This window comes from Perca flavescens, chromosome 16, assembly GCF_004354835.1.
Source record: "Perca flavescens isolate YP-PL-M2 chromosome 16, PFLA_1.0, whole genome shotgun sequence".
Lineage (NCBI taxonomy): Eukaryota > Metazoa > Chordata > Actinopteri > Perciformes > Percidae > Perca > Perca flavescens.
In genome coordinates, this window is record NC_041346.1 from 30,632,336 (window position 1) to 30,647,335 (window position 15,000).

The following is a 15,000-nucleotide window of genomic DNA, read 5'->3' on the forward strand; positions in this document are numbered from 1 at the left end:
AATGCACCACCTGCTCCTGTTAGACTAGCACCACTGACTTTAGACTAGCACCACTGACTTTAGACTAGCACCACTGACTTTAGACTAGTACCACTGACTTTAGACTAGTACCACTGACTTTAGACTAGCACCACTGACTTTAGACTAGTACCACTGACTTTAGACTAGTACCACTGACTTTAGACTAGTACCACTGACTTTAGACTAGCGCCACTGACTTTAGACTAGTACCACTGACTTTAGACTAGTACCACTGACTTTAGACTAGCGCCACTGACTTTAGACTAGCGCCACTGACTTTAGACTAGCACCACTGACTTTAGACTAGCGCCACTGACTTTATACTATTGCCACTGACTTTAGACTAGTACCACTGACTTTAGACTAGTACCACTGACTTTAGACTAGCGCCACTGACTTTATACTATTGCCACTGACTTTATACTATTGCCACTGACTTTATACTATTGCCACTGACTTTAGACTAGTACCACTGACTTTAGACTAGTACCACTGACTTTAGACTAGTACCACTGACTTTAGACTAGCGCCACTGACTTTATACTATTGCCACTGACTTTATACTATTGCCACTGACTTTATACTATTGCCACTGACTTTAGACTAGTACCACTGACTTTAGACTAGTACCACTGACTTTAGACTAGTACCACTGACTTTAGACTAGTACCACTGACTTTATACTATTGCCACTGACTTTAGACTAGTACCACTGACTTTAGACTAGCGCCACTGACTTTAGACTAGTACCACTGACTTTAGACTAGCGCCACTGACTTTAGACTAGTACCACTGACTATAGACTAGTACCACTGACTTTAGACTAGCACCACTGACTTTAGACTAGGACCACTGACTTTAGACTAGCACCACTGACTTTAGACTAGCGCCACTGACTTTAGACTAGTACCACTGACTTTAGACTAGCACCACTGACTTTAGACTAGCGCCACTGACTTTAGACTAGTACCACTGACTTTAGACTAGCACCACTGACTTTAGACTAGCACCACTGACTTTAGACCAGGTTTTTCAGTGGTGGAATTCTGTTTGCTGAACCGCCCCCGGGAGCACAAATACATTCCCTAATGTATTTGTACCTAATTTACCGACGTGCGTCTGTGGAGGGAAAAGTCTGCTGTGCTCCGGGTGCAAAATAGGAACGATACATGCCTTGGTGTTTCAGGGGCAATTGCGCTGAGTGCAAGATCCTACGTGTCTCTCTTTCTCTCTCTCCTCTCCTCTCTCTCCCTCTTCCTCTGTCTGTCTCCCTCTCTCTCTCTCCTCTCTCTCTCCTCTCTCTCTCCCCCTCTCTCCCTCTCCCTCTGTCTGTCTCTCTCTCTCTCCCTCTGTCTCTCTCTCTCCCTCTCTCTCCCTCTCTCTCTCTCTCCTCTCTCCTCTCTCCTCCTCTCTCCCTCTCTCTCTCTCCTCTCTCTCTCTCCTCTCTCTCCCTCTCCCTCTGTTTGTCTCTCTCTCTCTCCCTCTCTCTCCCTCTCCCTCTCTCTCCTCCCCCCCTCTCTTTCCTCTCTCTCCGTCTCTCTCTCCCTCTCTCTCTCTCCTCTCTCTCCCTCTTCCTCTCTCTCCCTCTCTCCCTCTCTATCTCTCCCTCTCTCTCTCTCCTCTCTCTCCCTCTCTCTCCCTCTCTCCCTCTGTCTGTCTCCCTCTCTCTCTCTCCTCTCTCTCCCTCTGTCTGTCTCCCTCTCTCTCTCTCCTCTCTCTCCCTCTCCTCTCCCTCTCTCTCTCTCTCTCTCTCTCTCTCTCTCTCTCTCTCTCCTCTCCTCTCTCTCCTCTCTCCCTCTCTCGCTCCTCTCTCTCCCTCTCCCTCTGTCTGTCTCCCTCTGTCTCTCTCTCTCCCCTCTCCTCTCTCCCCCCCCCTCTCTCTCTTTCCTCTCTCTCCGTCTCTCTCTCTCTCTCCCTCTCCCTCTCCCTCTCCCTCTCTCTCTCCTCTCTCCCCCCTCTCCCCTCCCTCTCCCTCTCTCTCTCTCTCCCTCTGTCTGTCTCCCTCTCTCTCCTCTCTCTCTCTCCCTCTCCCTCTCTCTTTCTCTGTTTCTCCCCTCCCGATCTCTGATGGTGTTCACCCCCCAGCGCTGGCGCCTCAGTGGGTGATGCCCGAGAAGATGGAGAAGCAGCTGCACGCCGTTCCCGCCAGCCGGACCGTGAAGTTCCGTTGCCAGGCGACGGGAAGTCCCGCCCCCTCGCTGCGCTGGTACAAGAACGGCAAAGAGTTCAGGAAGGACCAGCGCATCGGAGGCTTCAAGGTAACCGAGAAAACACGAGAGACGTGCGTTTCGCAGCCGTCTGAATGAGATTTCTCCTTCACGTTTGTTTGTGCCGAATCTTTCAGATCCGAGACCACATGTGGACCCTGATCATGGAGTCGGTGGTCCCCTCGGACAAGGGGAACTACACCTGCGTGGTGGAGAACGAACACGGGAGCCTCACACACACCTACCGGCTGGACGTCGTCGGTAAGAACACACGCTACAGACAAGTGGTACTCTTCGGATGCTTTTATATAGACCTTAGTGGTCCCCTAATACTGTATCTGAAGTCTCTTTTATATAGACCTTAGTGGTCCCCTAATACTGTATCTGAAGTCTCTTTTATATAGACCTTAGTGGTCCTCTAATACTGTATCTGAAGTCTCTTTTTATAGACCTTAGTGGTCCCCTAATACTGTATCTGAACTCTTTTATATAGACCTTAGTGGTCCCCTAATACTGTATCTGAAGTCTCTTTTATATAGACCTTAGTGGTCCCCTAATACTGTATCTGAAGTCTCTTTTATATAGACCTTAGTGGTCCCCTAATACTGTATCTGAAGTCTCTTTTATATAGACCTTAGTGGTCCCCTAATACTGTATCTGAAGTCTCTTTTATATAGACCTTAGTGGTCCCCTAATACTGTATCTGAAGTCTCTTTTATATAGGCCTAAGTGGTCCCCTAATACTGTATCTGAAGTCTCTTTTATATAGACCTTAGTGGTCCCCTAATACTGTATCTGAAGTCTCTTTTATATAGACCTTAGTGGTCCCCTAATACTGTATCTGAAGTCTCTTTTATATAGACCTTAGTGGTCCCCTAATACTGTATCTGTACCAAGAGTCTGGGTCTGCCGAGGTTTCTTCCTAAAAGGGAGTTTTTTCTTGCCACTGTCGCAACAGCCACTGATAATGCTTGCTCTTGGGGGAATTACTGTAATTGTTGGGGTTCTGGAATTTATTAGTGTGGTCTAGACCTACTCTATCTGTAAAGTGCCTTGAGATAACTCTTGCTATGATTTGATACTATAAATAAAATTGAATTGAATGAAATTGAATAGTATTAGCTGGAGTGTACAAGTCAAAGGGAGAAGCAACTGCCAGTCTGGAATGACGAGAGTGGAAGGCCAATATTTCTAACAACAATGTCTTTGGAGTCAATTCATACGAAAGCTGTGGTGTTCCACAACACTAGAGCTGGTCGACGTGAAAGAGACAAACTAGCTGAGATCAGAGATGTGTGGGATAAATGGGTCGAAATGTTACCTGTCTTGTACAATCCTGGTCCCCATGTCACTGTAGATGAACACCTTGTTCCATTCAGGGGTGCTGTCCCTTCTGACAGTACATGCCCAACAAGCCTGCCAAGTATGGCATCAAAATATGGGCATCCTAGGATGCCAAATCTAGCTATATCTGGGTCTGCTGAGGTTTCTTCCTAAAAGGGAGTTTTTCCTCGCCACTGTCGCAATAGCCACTGCTAATGCTTGCTCTTGAGGGAATTACTGTAATTGTTGGGGTTTTGGAATTTATAGAGTGTGGTCTAGACCTACTCTATCCGTAAAGTGTCTCGAGATAACTTTTGTTATGATTTGATACTATAAATAAAATTGAATTGAAATTGAATTGAATATGCAAGTGTACACCGAAAATATTTTCACTAAATAATTGGTAAAAACAGTTTTGGGGGAAAAAATATTTGTGATGAGGAGAAAAAGTTTGTTTTGAGTGTATTTACACTGTACCATCATCAATGTAATTGTTTTTCAACATAATACGAGGATTACAATTTTTTATTTTTTATTTTTGTTTCATTTCTTACCTTTGTCTCCTCTCCTCTTGTTTCCTCTATTGTTTCCTCTCTTATTTTCTCCCCTCGTCTCGTTTCCTTTTTTCCTCTGTTATCTCCCCTTGTCTCTTGTTTTCTTCTTTCCTCTCTTTTTTCCTTCTTTCCTCTATTGTTTCCTCTCTTATTTCCTTCTTTCCTCTCTTGTTTTTCTTTCCTCTCTTGTTTCCTTGTTTCCTCTATTGTTTCCTCTCTTGTTTCCTCCCCTCGTCTATTGTTTCCTGCTTTCCTCTCTTGTTCTCCCCTCGTCTCTTGTTTCCTTCCTTTCTCTATTGTTACCTCCCCTCTTCTCTTGTATCCTTGTTTCCTCTCTTGTTTCCTTATTTCCTCTCTTGTTTCCTTGTTTCCTCTATTGTTTCCTCCCCTTTTCTCTTGTTTCCTTCTTTCCTCTCGTTTCCTTGTTTCCTCCCCTTGTCTCTTGTTTCCTTGTTTCATCTCTTGTTGCCTCCCCTCGTCTCTTGTTTCCTTCTTCCCTCTGTTGTTTCCTTGTTCCTCTCTTGTTTCCTTCTTTCCTCTCTTGTTTCCTTCTTTCCTCTCTTGTTTCCTTCCCTCGTCTCTTGTTTCCTTCTTTCCTCTCTTGTTTCCTCTCTTGTTTCCTTGTTTCCTCTATTCTTTCCTCCCCACTTCTCTTGTTTCCTTCTTTCCTCTCTTGTTTCCTCCCCTCGTCTCTTGTTTCCTTCTTTCCTCTCTTGTTTCCTCTCTTGTTTCCTTGTTTCCTCTATTCTTTCCTCCCCACTTCTCTTGTTTCCTTCTTTCCTATCTTTTTTCCTTCTTTCCTCTCTTGTTTCCTTGTTTCCTCTATTCTTTCCTCCCTACTTCCCTTGTTTCCTTGTTTCCTCTCTTGTTTCCTCCCCTCGTCTCTTGTTTCCTTCATTCCTCTCTTGTTTCCTCTCTTGCTTCCTTGTTTCCTCTATTTTTCCTCCCCACTTCTCTTGTTTCCTTCTTTCCTCTCTTTTTTCCTTCTTTCCTCTCTTGTTTCCTTTCTTCCTTCCTCTCCTGATGTTGAATGATGATGATGATGAATGAATGTGTGGCTGTCCTGTTGCAGAGCGTTCTCCTCACAGGCCGATCCTGCAGGCCGGTCTGCCGGCCAATCAGACGGCTGTGATTGGCCGCGACGTGAAGTTCGTGTGTCGCGTGTTCAGCGACCCGCAGCCGCACATCCAGTGGCTGAAACACATCACGGTGAACGGCAGCAGAGAGGCGCCGGACGGGCACCCCTACGTGCTCGTTCTCAAGGTAACGCTGCTTCACATTTACACTACATCAGGGGCGTCAAACTCCGTTTCCCAGAGGGCCACACTGGAGAATGTAGGGCTGCCACCTATTAGTCGATTAGTCGACTAATGGGTCGTTTTGGTCTTAGTCGACTAAGATTTCTTTAGTCCATAAGTCATTTTTTATGCTTATTCATGCTTAATTATTTAAATATTTCCAAGAAACTTCTGAGCACATTTATGGTACACAAGATTTAAAGTGGTGCTTTTGCAGGATTAATTGTGGAGAAACTCAGTTTTACAGATGGTTAATTAACTACATTTATATTGTGCTTTTCTAGTCTTAACCACCTCTCAAAGCTCACAGCTCTGTCAATTAAATCAACTAATCGATTAGTCGACTAAATCCTATAAGTGTTAGTCGACTAAGGAGTTCTTTAGTCGAGGACAGCCCTGGGAGAATGAGAATCACACCAAGGGCCAGACATGGAGAGATTATTGACATGCTTTTACTTAAATAAAATAAATATTTTGACTGTGTTATTGCATGACTCATATATTGCAGTACTTACATTTTGGGCCTCGTAAAGCCCCCAAAAAGTTTGTCAAAAAAGTTCCTCAGCCAGCGACAAATATGTTGAAAAAAGCGCCAAACAAGTTGGAAAAAGACCGAAAGAAAGTGTCAAAATTGTCTGAAAAAGTGACAAAAACAACAGAAAAACTGGCAGAGTAGCGGAGTAACTAAAGTAACTAGTAACTAAAGCTGGAACAGATGAATGTAGAGGAGTAACTAAAGTAACTGGTAACTAAAGCTGGAACAGATGAATGTAGAGGAGTAACTAAAGTAACTAGTAACTAAAACTGGAACAGATGAATGTACAGGAGTAACTAAATTAACTAGTAACTAAAGTAACTAGTAAATAAAGCTGTCACAGATGAATGTAGAGGAGTAACTAAAGTAACTAGTAACTAAAGCTGGAACAGATTAATGTAGCGGACTAACTAAAGTAACTAGTAACTAAAGCTGGAACATGAATGTAGAGGAGTAACTAAAGTAACTAGTAACTAAAGCTGTAACATGAATGTAGAGGAGTAACTAAAGTAACTAGTAACTAAAGCTGGAACAGATTAATGTAGCGGAGTAACTAAAGTAACTAGTAACTAAAGCTGTAACAGATGAATGTAGTGGAGTAACTAAAGTAACTAGTAACTAAAGCTGTAACAGATGAATGTAGCGGAGTAACTAAAGTAACTAGTAACTAAAGCTGGAACAGATGAATGTAGTGGAGTAACTAAAGTAACTAGTAACTAAAGCTGTAACAGATGAATGTAGCGGAGTAACTAAAGTAACTAGTAACTAAAGCTGGAACAGATGAATGTAGCGGAGTAACTAAAGTAACTAGTAACTAAAGCTGTAACAGATGAATGTAGAGGAGTAACTAAAGTAACTAGTAACTAAAGCTGGAACAGATGAATGTAGTGGAGTAACTAAAGTAACTAGTAACTAAAGCTGTAACAGATGAATGTAGCGGAGTAAAAATAAAGTGGCATGAAAAGAAAAGACTCAAGTAAAATACAAGTACCTCAACATTTGGTACTGAAGTACAGTACTCGAGTAAATGTACTTAGTTACATGTCTGTCCTTTTCTTTCAGACGGCAGGTTTGAACACAACAGATAAAGAGATGGAGGTTCTGACGCTGAGGAACGTGAGTCGGAACGATGCCGGAGAGTACACGTGCCTGGCGGGGAACTCCATCGGCGTCTCTCACCACTCGGCCTGGCTCACCGTCGTGGACGGTACGTCCAAAACCTCCAAATCCACTTCTGCTAGTTTGGTCCTAAAGGGTTGTCCTTAGTGTCTTCATTAATCAGAGGTGTGTTTTGGGCGTAACATGCAATCAACCAATCAGAGATCATCTCCCATTCATCAACCAATCAGAGATCATCTCCCATTCCCTTTAAAAGCCAGGTGCGTTTGGACCTTGGAGCATTGCTGTTATGATGGAGGATTTACACCATAATATTATTATGTGTAATCTTCTGCGTGTGTGTGTGTGTGTGTGTGTGTGTGTGTGTGTGTAACAAGCATAGTGTGCGCGCGCTGTGCACGAGCCTAGGAGCATTTTACTAATGCTCTGTTAAAATAACAATGAAATGCTGCGTTATTGACTTTAGACCAGGTTTTTGTTGGTCAATGGTGCGATCACGTCCCGCTGCCTCAAGATAGCAATACTCCCAGAATGCACCTGAACACACCTCCCTGTAAGACCAGCACGCCCAGAATACACCTGAACACACCTCCCTGTAGGACCAGCACGCCCAGAATGCACCTGAACACACCTCCCTGTAAGACCAGCACGCCCAGAATGCACCTGAACACACCTCCCTGTAAGACCAGCACGCCCAGAATGCACCTGAACACACCTCCCTGTAAGACCAGCACGCCCAGAATGCACCTGAACACACCTCCTTGTAAGACCAGCACGCCCAGAATGCACCTGAACACACCTCCCTGTAAGACCAGCACGCCCAGAATACACCTGAACACACCTCCCTGTAAGACCAGCACGCCCATAATGCACCTGAACACACCTCCCTGTAAGACCAGCACGCCCATAATGCACCTGAACGCACCTCCCTGTAGGACCAGCACGCCCAGAATGCACCTGAACACACCTCCCTGTAAGACCAGCACGCCCACAATGCACCTGAACACACCTCCCTGTAAGACCAGCCCGCCCACAATGCACCTGAACACACCTCCCTGTAAGACCAGCACGCCCACAATGCACCTGATGGGCCCACAGATGGGCGTAGGTGCTATTTTCCCATGTTTGTTTGTTGTTTCAGTGACTGATTGATAATTGTCAAAGTGATTTTAGTTCCCTACGTTATATATTAACCGTGGTGCTCTCTGTCGTGTCCCAGACCTGCCCCCCACGGTGCTGCCCTCCCAGACCTACCTGGAGATCTTCATCTACTGCCTCGGCTTTTTCATCGTCGTCATCCTCACCGCCACAGCCGTTGTCTGCCGGCTCTGCTGCGCGCCGAAGAAGAGCGACTTCGGCGGCCAGCTGGCCGTGCAGAAACTGGCAAAGAGCCTTCCTCTGAGGAGACAGGTAACCTACAGATTATCCCTCTGAGGAGACAGGTAACCTACAGATTATCCCTCTGAGGAGACAGGTAACCTACAGATTATCCCTCTGAGGAGACAGGTAACCTACAGATTATCCCTCTGAGGAGACAGGTAACCTACAGATTATCCCTCTGAGGAGACAGGTAACCTACAGATTATCCCTCTGAGGAGACAGGTAACCTACAGATTATCCCTCTGAGGAGACAGGTAACCTACAGATTATCCCTCTGAGGAGACAAGTAACCTACAGATTATCCCTCTGAGGAGACAGGTAACCTACAGATTAGTCCTCTGAGGAGACAGGTAACCTACAGATTAGCCCTCTGAGGAGACAGGTAACCTACAGATTATCCCTCTGAGGAGACAGGTAACCTACAGATTATCCCTCTGAGGAGACAGGTAACCTACAGATTAGTCCTCTGAGGAGACAGGTAACCTACAGATTAGTCCTCTGAGGAGACAGGTAACCTACAGATTAGCCCTCTGAGGAGACAGGTAACCTACAGATAAGCCCTCTGAGGAGACAGGTAACCTACAGATTAGCCCTCTGAGGAGTCAGGTAACCCATAGATAACAATATTAACAATTTTTGAAATGTTTGAGCAACAACCCTGTAACCGGCAGCCGTGAACCCTTTTTAGTTTAACTTGAAACAGCCCTGAATTCACCATCACCAAATTCCACCAGACTCCATGTAAATAATCAGGACTTTTAGCGTGTATAGAGCCAGCATATCTCCACCAGACTCCATGTAAATAATCAGGACTTTTAGCATGTATGGAGCCAGCATATTTCCACCAGACTCCATGTAAATAATCAGGATTTTTAGCGTGTATAGAGCCAGCATATCTCCACCAGACTCCATGTAAATAATCAGGACTTTTAGCATGTATGGAGCCAGCATATCTCCACCAGACTCCATGTAAATAATCAGGACTTTTAGCATGTATAGAGCCAGCATATCTCCACCAGACTCCATGTAAATAATCAGGACTTTTAGCGTGTATAGTGCCAGCATATTTCCACATGTAAAAGGGTGAATTAAGGATTTATTTCAATGAAACCAGAGTGGTGATTGTTGGAACAGTGGAAAAAGGAACCAAGACGGCTTTTGGTAGTTTTATTCAGTCTCTGTCGACTTTGAATGAAGTATGTTTTCAATTATAAAAGTCCTGATTATTTACATGGAGTCTGGTAGAGATATGCTGGCTCTATACACGCTAAAAGTCCTGATTTTTTACATGGAGTCTGGTGGAGTTTGGGGATGGTGATTTCGGGGCTGTTTCATGTTAAATTAAAAGGTCTATCTCTGTAGGGATCCTTTCCATATGGTTATCACACACTTGGAATAATAATCTGATTCTGTCAGCGGCAACAACACAACTTTAAGTGGATGTAAATTAAAGGCAACTTTTACAATTAAACAACTATACATCACAGCTTGTTTATGTCTTGCTTAATACTGGACAACTTTCACAGATTGAAGTTACCTTTTTAGGGGACAGAACCACAGATTGGGAGCTCCTTGTACTGTTGCGTGACGCTGACCCAGCCTCTCGGCCTCCTCCCCTCCGCAGGTGTCTGTGGAGTCGGGGTCCTCCCTGCAGTCCGGGATGTGTCTGATGCGCCAGTCTCGCCTCTCCAGCGCCGCCACCACCACCCTGACCGGCGTCTCGGAGTACGAACTTCCCTTCGATCCCGCCTGGGAGCTTCCTCGCGACCGGTACGACTCCCCGTCTCTCCGCAATCTCACTACCTTCATTCACTCATTGTTAGAACAACAGCAACGGGGCTCGATACAAGCTCAAACATTATACAGCGGGGGTTAGAAGCCAAGAAAAGGCTTCTAAAGATACCACCCCCTTTTTAAAGGAGAATTCTGGTCAATTTCAACACGTAGATCTGCTGTTTGTTGTCACGTAGTGCTGTCATTAGCGAGAAAAACGAAAATAATCGGTGTTGCCTACACCGAGTTATGCTACTGCTACTGCATGCTTCACCCATGCGGCTGAAACTGGGCAGTTTTGAAACGTGCTTTTAGCCTCTCAACATGTTTGAGATGTCCTTACAAGTGCCTACCCATGTGAAGTGATTCCTTCTGAGTGAACACAGTGAATATGGCTGCAGTAGATGTGAAAGGAATGCATAAAAGATGTGCTAATTCAGACCTCTACGGACCTTTTTCACAGCAGACATGTTGACTTGTCATAGTAGGAAAAGCACAGCTGAAATTGATAACCTTAACGATGGCTCAATTCCATCAAGTAAGATATTTCAGTGAGTCAGCATGCCCAATACCAGGGTCTCTCCTAAGTGGAATGCAGCCATCAGTAATGGTTTAATACCAGGGTCTCTCCTGGTTCCACTTAGGAGAGGTCCTGGTATTAAACCATTAATGATGGCTGCATTCCACTTAGGAGAAATCTAGTAGTAGCATAACTCGATGTAGGCAACACCGATTATTTTCTTTTTCCTCCCTACTGACAGCACTACGTGACAACAAACAGGAGATCTACGTGTTGAAATCGACCAGAATTCTCCTTTTTAAGTTACACTGGTTACACTCAGCAGCAGGGAAAATTAGAAAAAATTGTCTTAATAGTCTTAACAGTCATTGTTGATTAGTGGCCTTTTCAAACAAGTCTGAATATTTTGAAAGAAAAAGTTGAATATTTTGAGATAAAAGTTGAATATTTTGACGCTGAAAAAAGTCTGATGTGTTGGCAAAAGTGTTTGTGACGTGTACGCGATGTGTGTCTGCTGTGTGTGCGATGTGTGTCTGCTGTGTGTGCGATGTGTGTCTGCTGTGTGTGCGATGTGTGTCTGCTGTGTGTGCGATGTGTGTCTGCTGTGTGTGCGATGTGTGTCTGCTGTGTCCCGTCCCAGGCTGACCCTGGGGAAGCCTCTCGGGGAGGGCTGTTTCGGGCAGGTGGTTCTGGCCGAGGCCGTCGGCGTCGACAGAAACAAACCCACGCGCCTCACCAAGGTGGCGGTGAAGATGCTGAAAGGTGAGAGCTGCTCCCTCCACTAACTCACCTCAAAAAACACACACATACATACACATGCACTGTAGTGTACTCATACACACGTGTACTGTAGTATACTCAAGCTAACATGCTTATAGGGAGGTTCACTATGTGCTCTGACTCTGTGAAGTGCTCTCTGTTTAGAACCTACATCACAACGCTATATACTGCTCAATTGTGGTCTAACTATAAGAAAAAGAGTATGCAGAGGCTCGGGGTAGCATAAAATGATGCAATGAGGCTGCTGCTCCGGGTCCCGAGGTGGCATAGTGCCAGTCATCTGTTTGTGTCCACTAGAGTGCCAACCTGAGGCACTCTTAACACAGCTGATGTTTAGTTTCATGTGTCGCCTGGACAAGTCAGAGAACCACATAATTGAAGCTCTGGTCAGCCCTGTGAAAAGCTGTTATAGATACACTTCTAGTTTAAGACAGCACTGGTGCAATAGTCTGTATATCCTCTAGGCTAATATGCAATTATTATGTATTACTGTATCTCTTTTTTATACTATATGTATACTGTATTATGTGTTATATGGACCTGTGTCTGCAATAAAGCTTTTATAAAAATATACACACATACTGTAGTATACTCATATACACACATACTGTAGTATACTCATATACACACATACTGTAGTATACTCATATACACACGTACTGTAGTATACCCATATACACACGTACTGTAGTATACTCATATACACACGTACTGTAGCGTACTCAGGCTTGAACCTCTTGTTGTTGTTGAGTGCAGCTGACCCCACGGAGAAGGACCTGTCCGACCTGATCTCTGAGATGGAAATGATGAAGATGATCGGCAAACACAAGAACATCATCAACCTGCTGGGAGCGTGCACGCAGGACGGTGAGTGTGCACTTTAATGCCCGTCAGCAGCGCTGCACACGGGGCGTACCATTTCGACCCAACAGTTTGGGGAGGGGGGGGCGATAAACATAAACGTTTCTCAAGAGCAATTATTGAAATGGACACAAATGTTACAGCCCCATATTATAATTATTAAATAGTCTTATTATTAAAGGTACACCGTGTAGTGTTTTAAGTATTTTATTAGTTAAAATCAATGTCTTCATTCATAAATATGTCCTCATTGGTGTAAAATGACCTCTGCCAATGAGCTGACTTATCCTCGTTAGCGAAGAATTTCTTATCTGTATTTACATTGGACGGGTCCAGTCCAAGGAGGCTTCCACGTCGTGCCACTATTTTAGAAAAATTATAATGGCTTAGGAGGGACATAAAGCACTAGCCGACCTGTCTAGCTAATCCACAACAGGCGTTTTCGTTCAGAGCCAGCGTCACGTGACTGAAACCAGCTGAAACGGAGAAGGAGGATCAGTGAGAGGCGCTCGTCACCGCCCCCGACAAATGTGAAAGCCTGCAACTGCACTTTAGTTCATAATGGAGGATTGTACTTATGGCGAGCCACAGGAGAAGGACTCCTCGTCGCCCAAGTAAAACGAAAATTGGAAGACATGTCGTCATAGCTTCTTGGTACATATCGGCTACCGTAGTTGCAACACGCATTTGAAAAAGCGAGACGCCAGAGAGCACTATTCATTTGAATGCAAAATACAATTTCACCGCTAGATGGGAGACATTCCCACACCGTGTACCTTTTTTTTAAGTAAAGGATCTGAATACTTCTTCAACCAGTGGTTATAATGTTGAAACCAAACCCACGCCCCCGGTGCCGCGTGTTGTCGTGCCGTTGTTCCAGATGTTTAAATATACATATTCTGCTCATTTTCAGGTTCATAATTGTATTTTAAGGTTGTACCAGAATAGGTTTGCATGGTTAAATGTTCAAAAACCACCATATTTTAGTTGTACTGCACATTGCTGCAGCTCCTCTTTTCACCCTGTGTTCAAGTCTCTGTTTTAGCTACAGAGTGAGACCTCTAAACTTCTGTACTATCTTTGATTGCACTCGCACATGCTCAGTAGCTCAGATGTAGATCATGTCAGCTAGCTCCATAGACAGTAAAAGAAAGGCTGTTTCTCCAACTTCAGTCAGTTCCAAGGCAGGATCAGCTGGGAGACTTCTTCTAAACCAGGGAGCACATGGAAGTAGTTCTTTTGGAGATTATGCTAAACTAGTATGTGTTGTAGCAGTGCTTTGCTATTGAGAACGAGGTAGCATGCTAGCGTTAGCATTGGCGGTTAGCCAGCTCGTTTCGGCTTGTGACGTCACAAGCTGTGCCAATTTTGACCAGCTCACCAGGAGACTGAAGGCAGGACACATTCAGAAACCGGATCTCACTCAGAACACCATGGATGGATTTATGTCTGTATGCGTGTGGAAGCACAAGAGACACAAAATAACACCCCAAATCACCAGAAAAAGTGATTTTTTTTTTTTAATAATATGGGCACTTTAAAGACAGCTGTGCTGTGTGTCTCGGCCAGGCCCTCTGTACGTGGTGGTGGAGTACGCCTCGCAGGGGAACCTGAGGGAGTATCTGCGTGGTCGGCGCCCGGTCGGGCTGGAGTATTGGAGCGGATGCAGGCAGGTGTCCCTGGGCAGTCTGGAGACCAGGGTGCTGGTGTCCGCTGCGTACCAGGTGGCCAGAGGGATGGCCTACCTCGCCTCAAAGAAGGTTAGTCTGTCCATCCGTACCATAGAGTCTCTACCCACATTTAAAACCTCCCTCAAAACCCACCTTTTCCGAAAGGCCTACCCCACATGATACACTCGCCATCAAAATAATGGATTGATTACTTTATTTATTTTTTAAATGTGTTTGTTTTAATTCTATTTGCCTTTTTAACTGTATTTTTGATTGTTTTAAACTGGAAGGTGACCTTGAGTGCTATGAAAGGCGCCCATAAATAAAATGTATTATTATTATTATTATTATTATTATTATTATTATTAGTTTCTGTCGCCTGAAGATCCGATTGGATTCTGCTGCACTTGGCTGTTATGTACGGTGTCAATGCAAAGAGTAGCTTCCTTTTTTTTTCTCAACCTGGACCCTATTCTGCCATGTTTTTGTGTCTACGTGACTGATGGGAACAACAATCTTTGACATCAGTCCAGTATACAGGCTGCAATGTTCCATTAAACCGTCAGTCAGTGTCCACTAAAAGTTCTGTTGTTGCCGTTGACAGACTCAGATTATTATTCTAAGTGTCTGACAACATTATGAAAGGATCCCTCCAGAGATAGAGCTTTTAGTTAAAGAGTAAGATCCTTTTAGTTTAACAGGAAACAGCCCCGAAATCCCCATCACCAAACTCCACCAGACTCCATGTAAATAATCAGGACTTTTATCATCGTAAAACACACTTCATTCAAAGTGGACAGAAACTAAATAAAACTATAAAAAGCCGTCTTGGTTCATCTTTCCACTGTTCCAACAATCAGCACTCTGGTTTCGTTGAAATAAACCCTTAATTCACCCATTTACATGTGGAGATATGCTGGCTCTATACACGCTAAAAGTCCTGATTATTTACATGGAGT

At 44.4% G+C, this 15,000-nt stretch overlaps 1 protein-coding gene across 2 annotated transcripts in view; it reads left to right on the forward strand.

Annotated features, from left to right (window-relative positions):
* The window catches only part of fgfr1b (fibroblast growth factor receptor 1b), a 47,300-nt gene that overhangs the window by 20,293 nt on the left and 12,007 nt on the right, over nt 1–15,000 (forward strand). For both annotated transcript variants that reach the window (XM_028602030.1, XM_028602029.1), the window contains exons 4-12: nt 2,107–2,279; nt 2,366–2,489; nt 5,178–5,368; nt 7,001–7,145; nt 8,277–8,467; nt 10,062–10,207; nt 11,371–11,492; nt 12,267–12,377; nt 13,941–14,131. In XM_028602030.1, the coding sequence (XP_028457831.1) occupies nt 2,107–2,279; nt 2,366–2,489; nt 5,178–5,368; nt 7,001–7,145; nt 8,277–8,467; nt 10,062–10,207; nt 11,371–11,492; nt 12,267–12,377; nt 13,941–14,131 (1,394 nt within the window). The remainder of the gene's footprint in view (nt 1–2,106; nt 2,280–2,365; nt 2,490–5,177; nt 5,369–7,000; nt 7,146–8,276; nt 8,468–10,061; nt 10,208–11,370; nt 11,493–12,266; nt 12,378–13,940; nt 14,132–15,000) is intronic.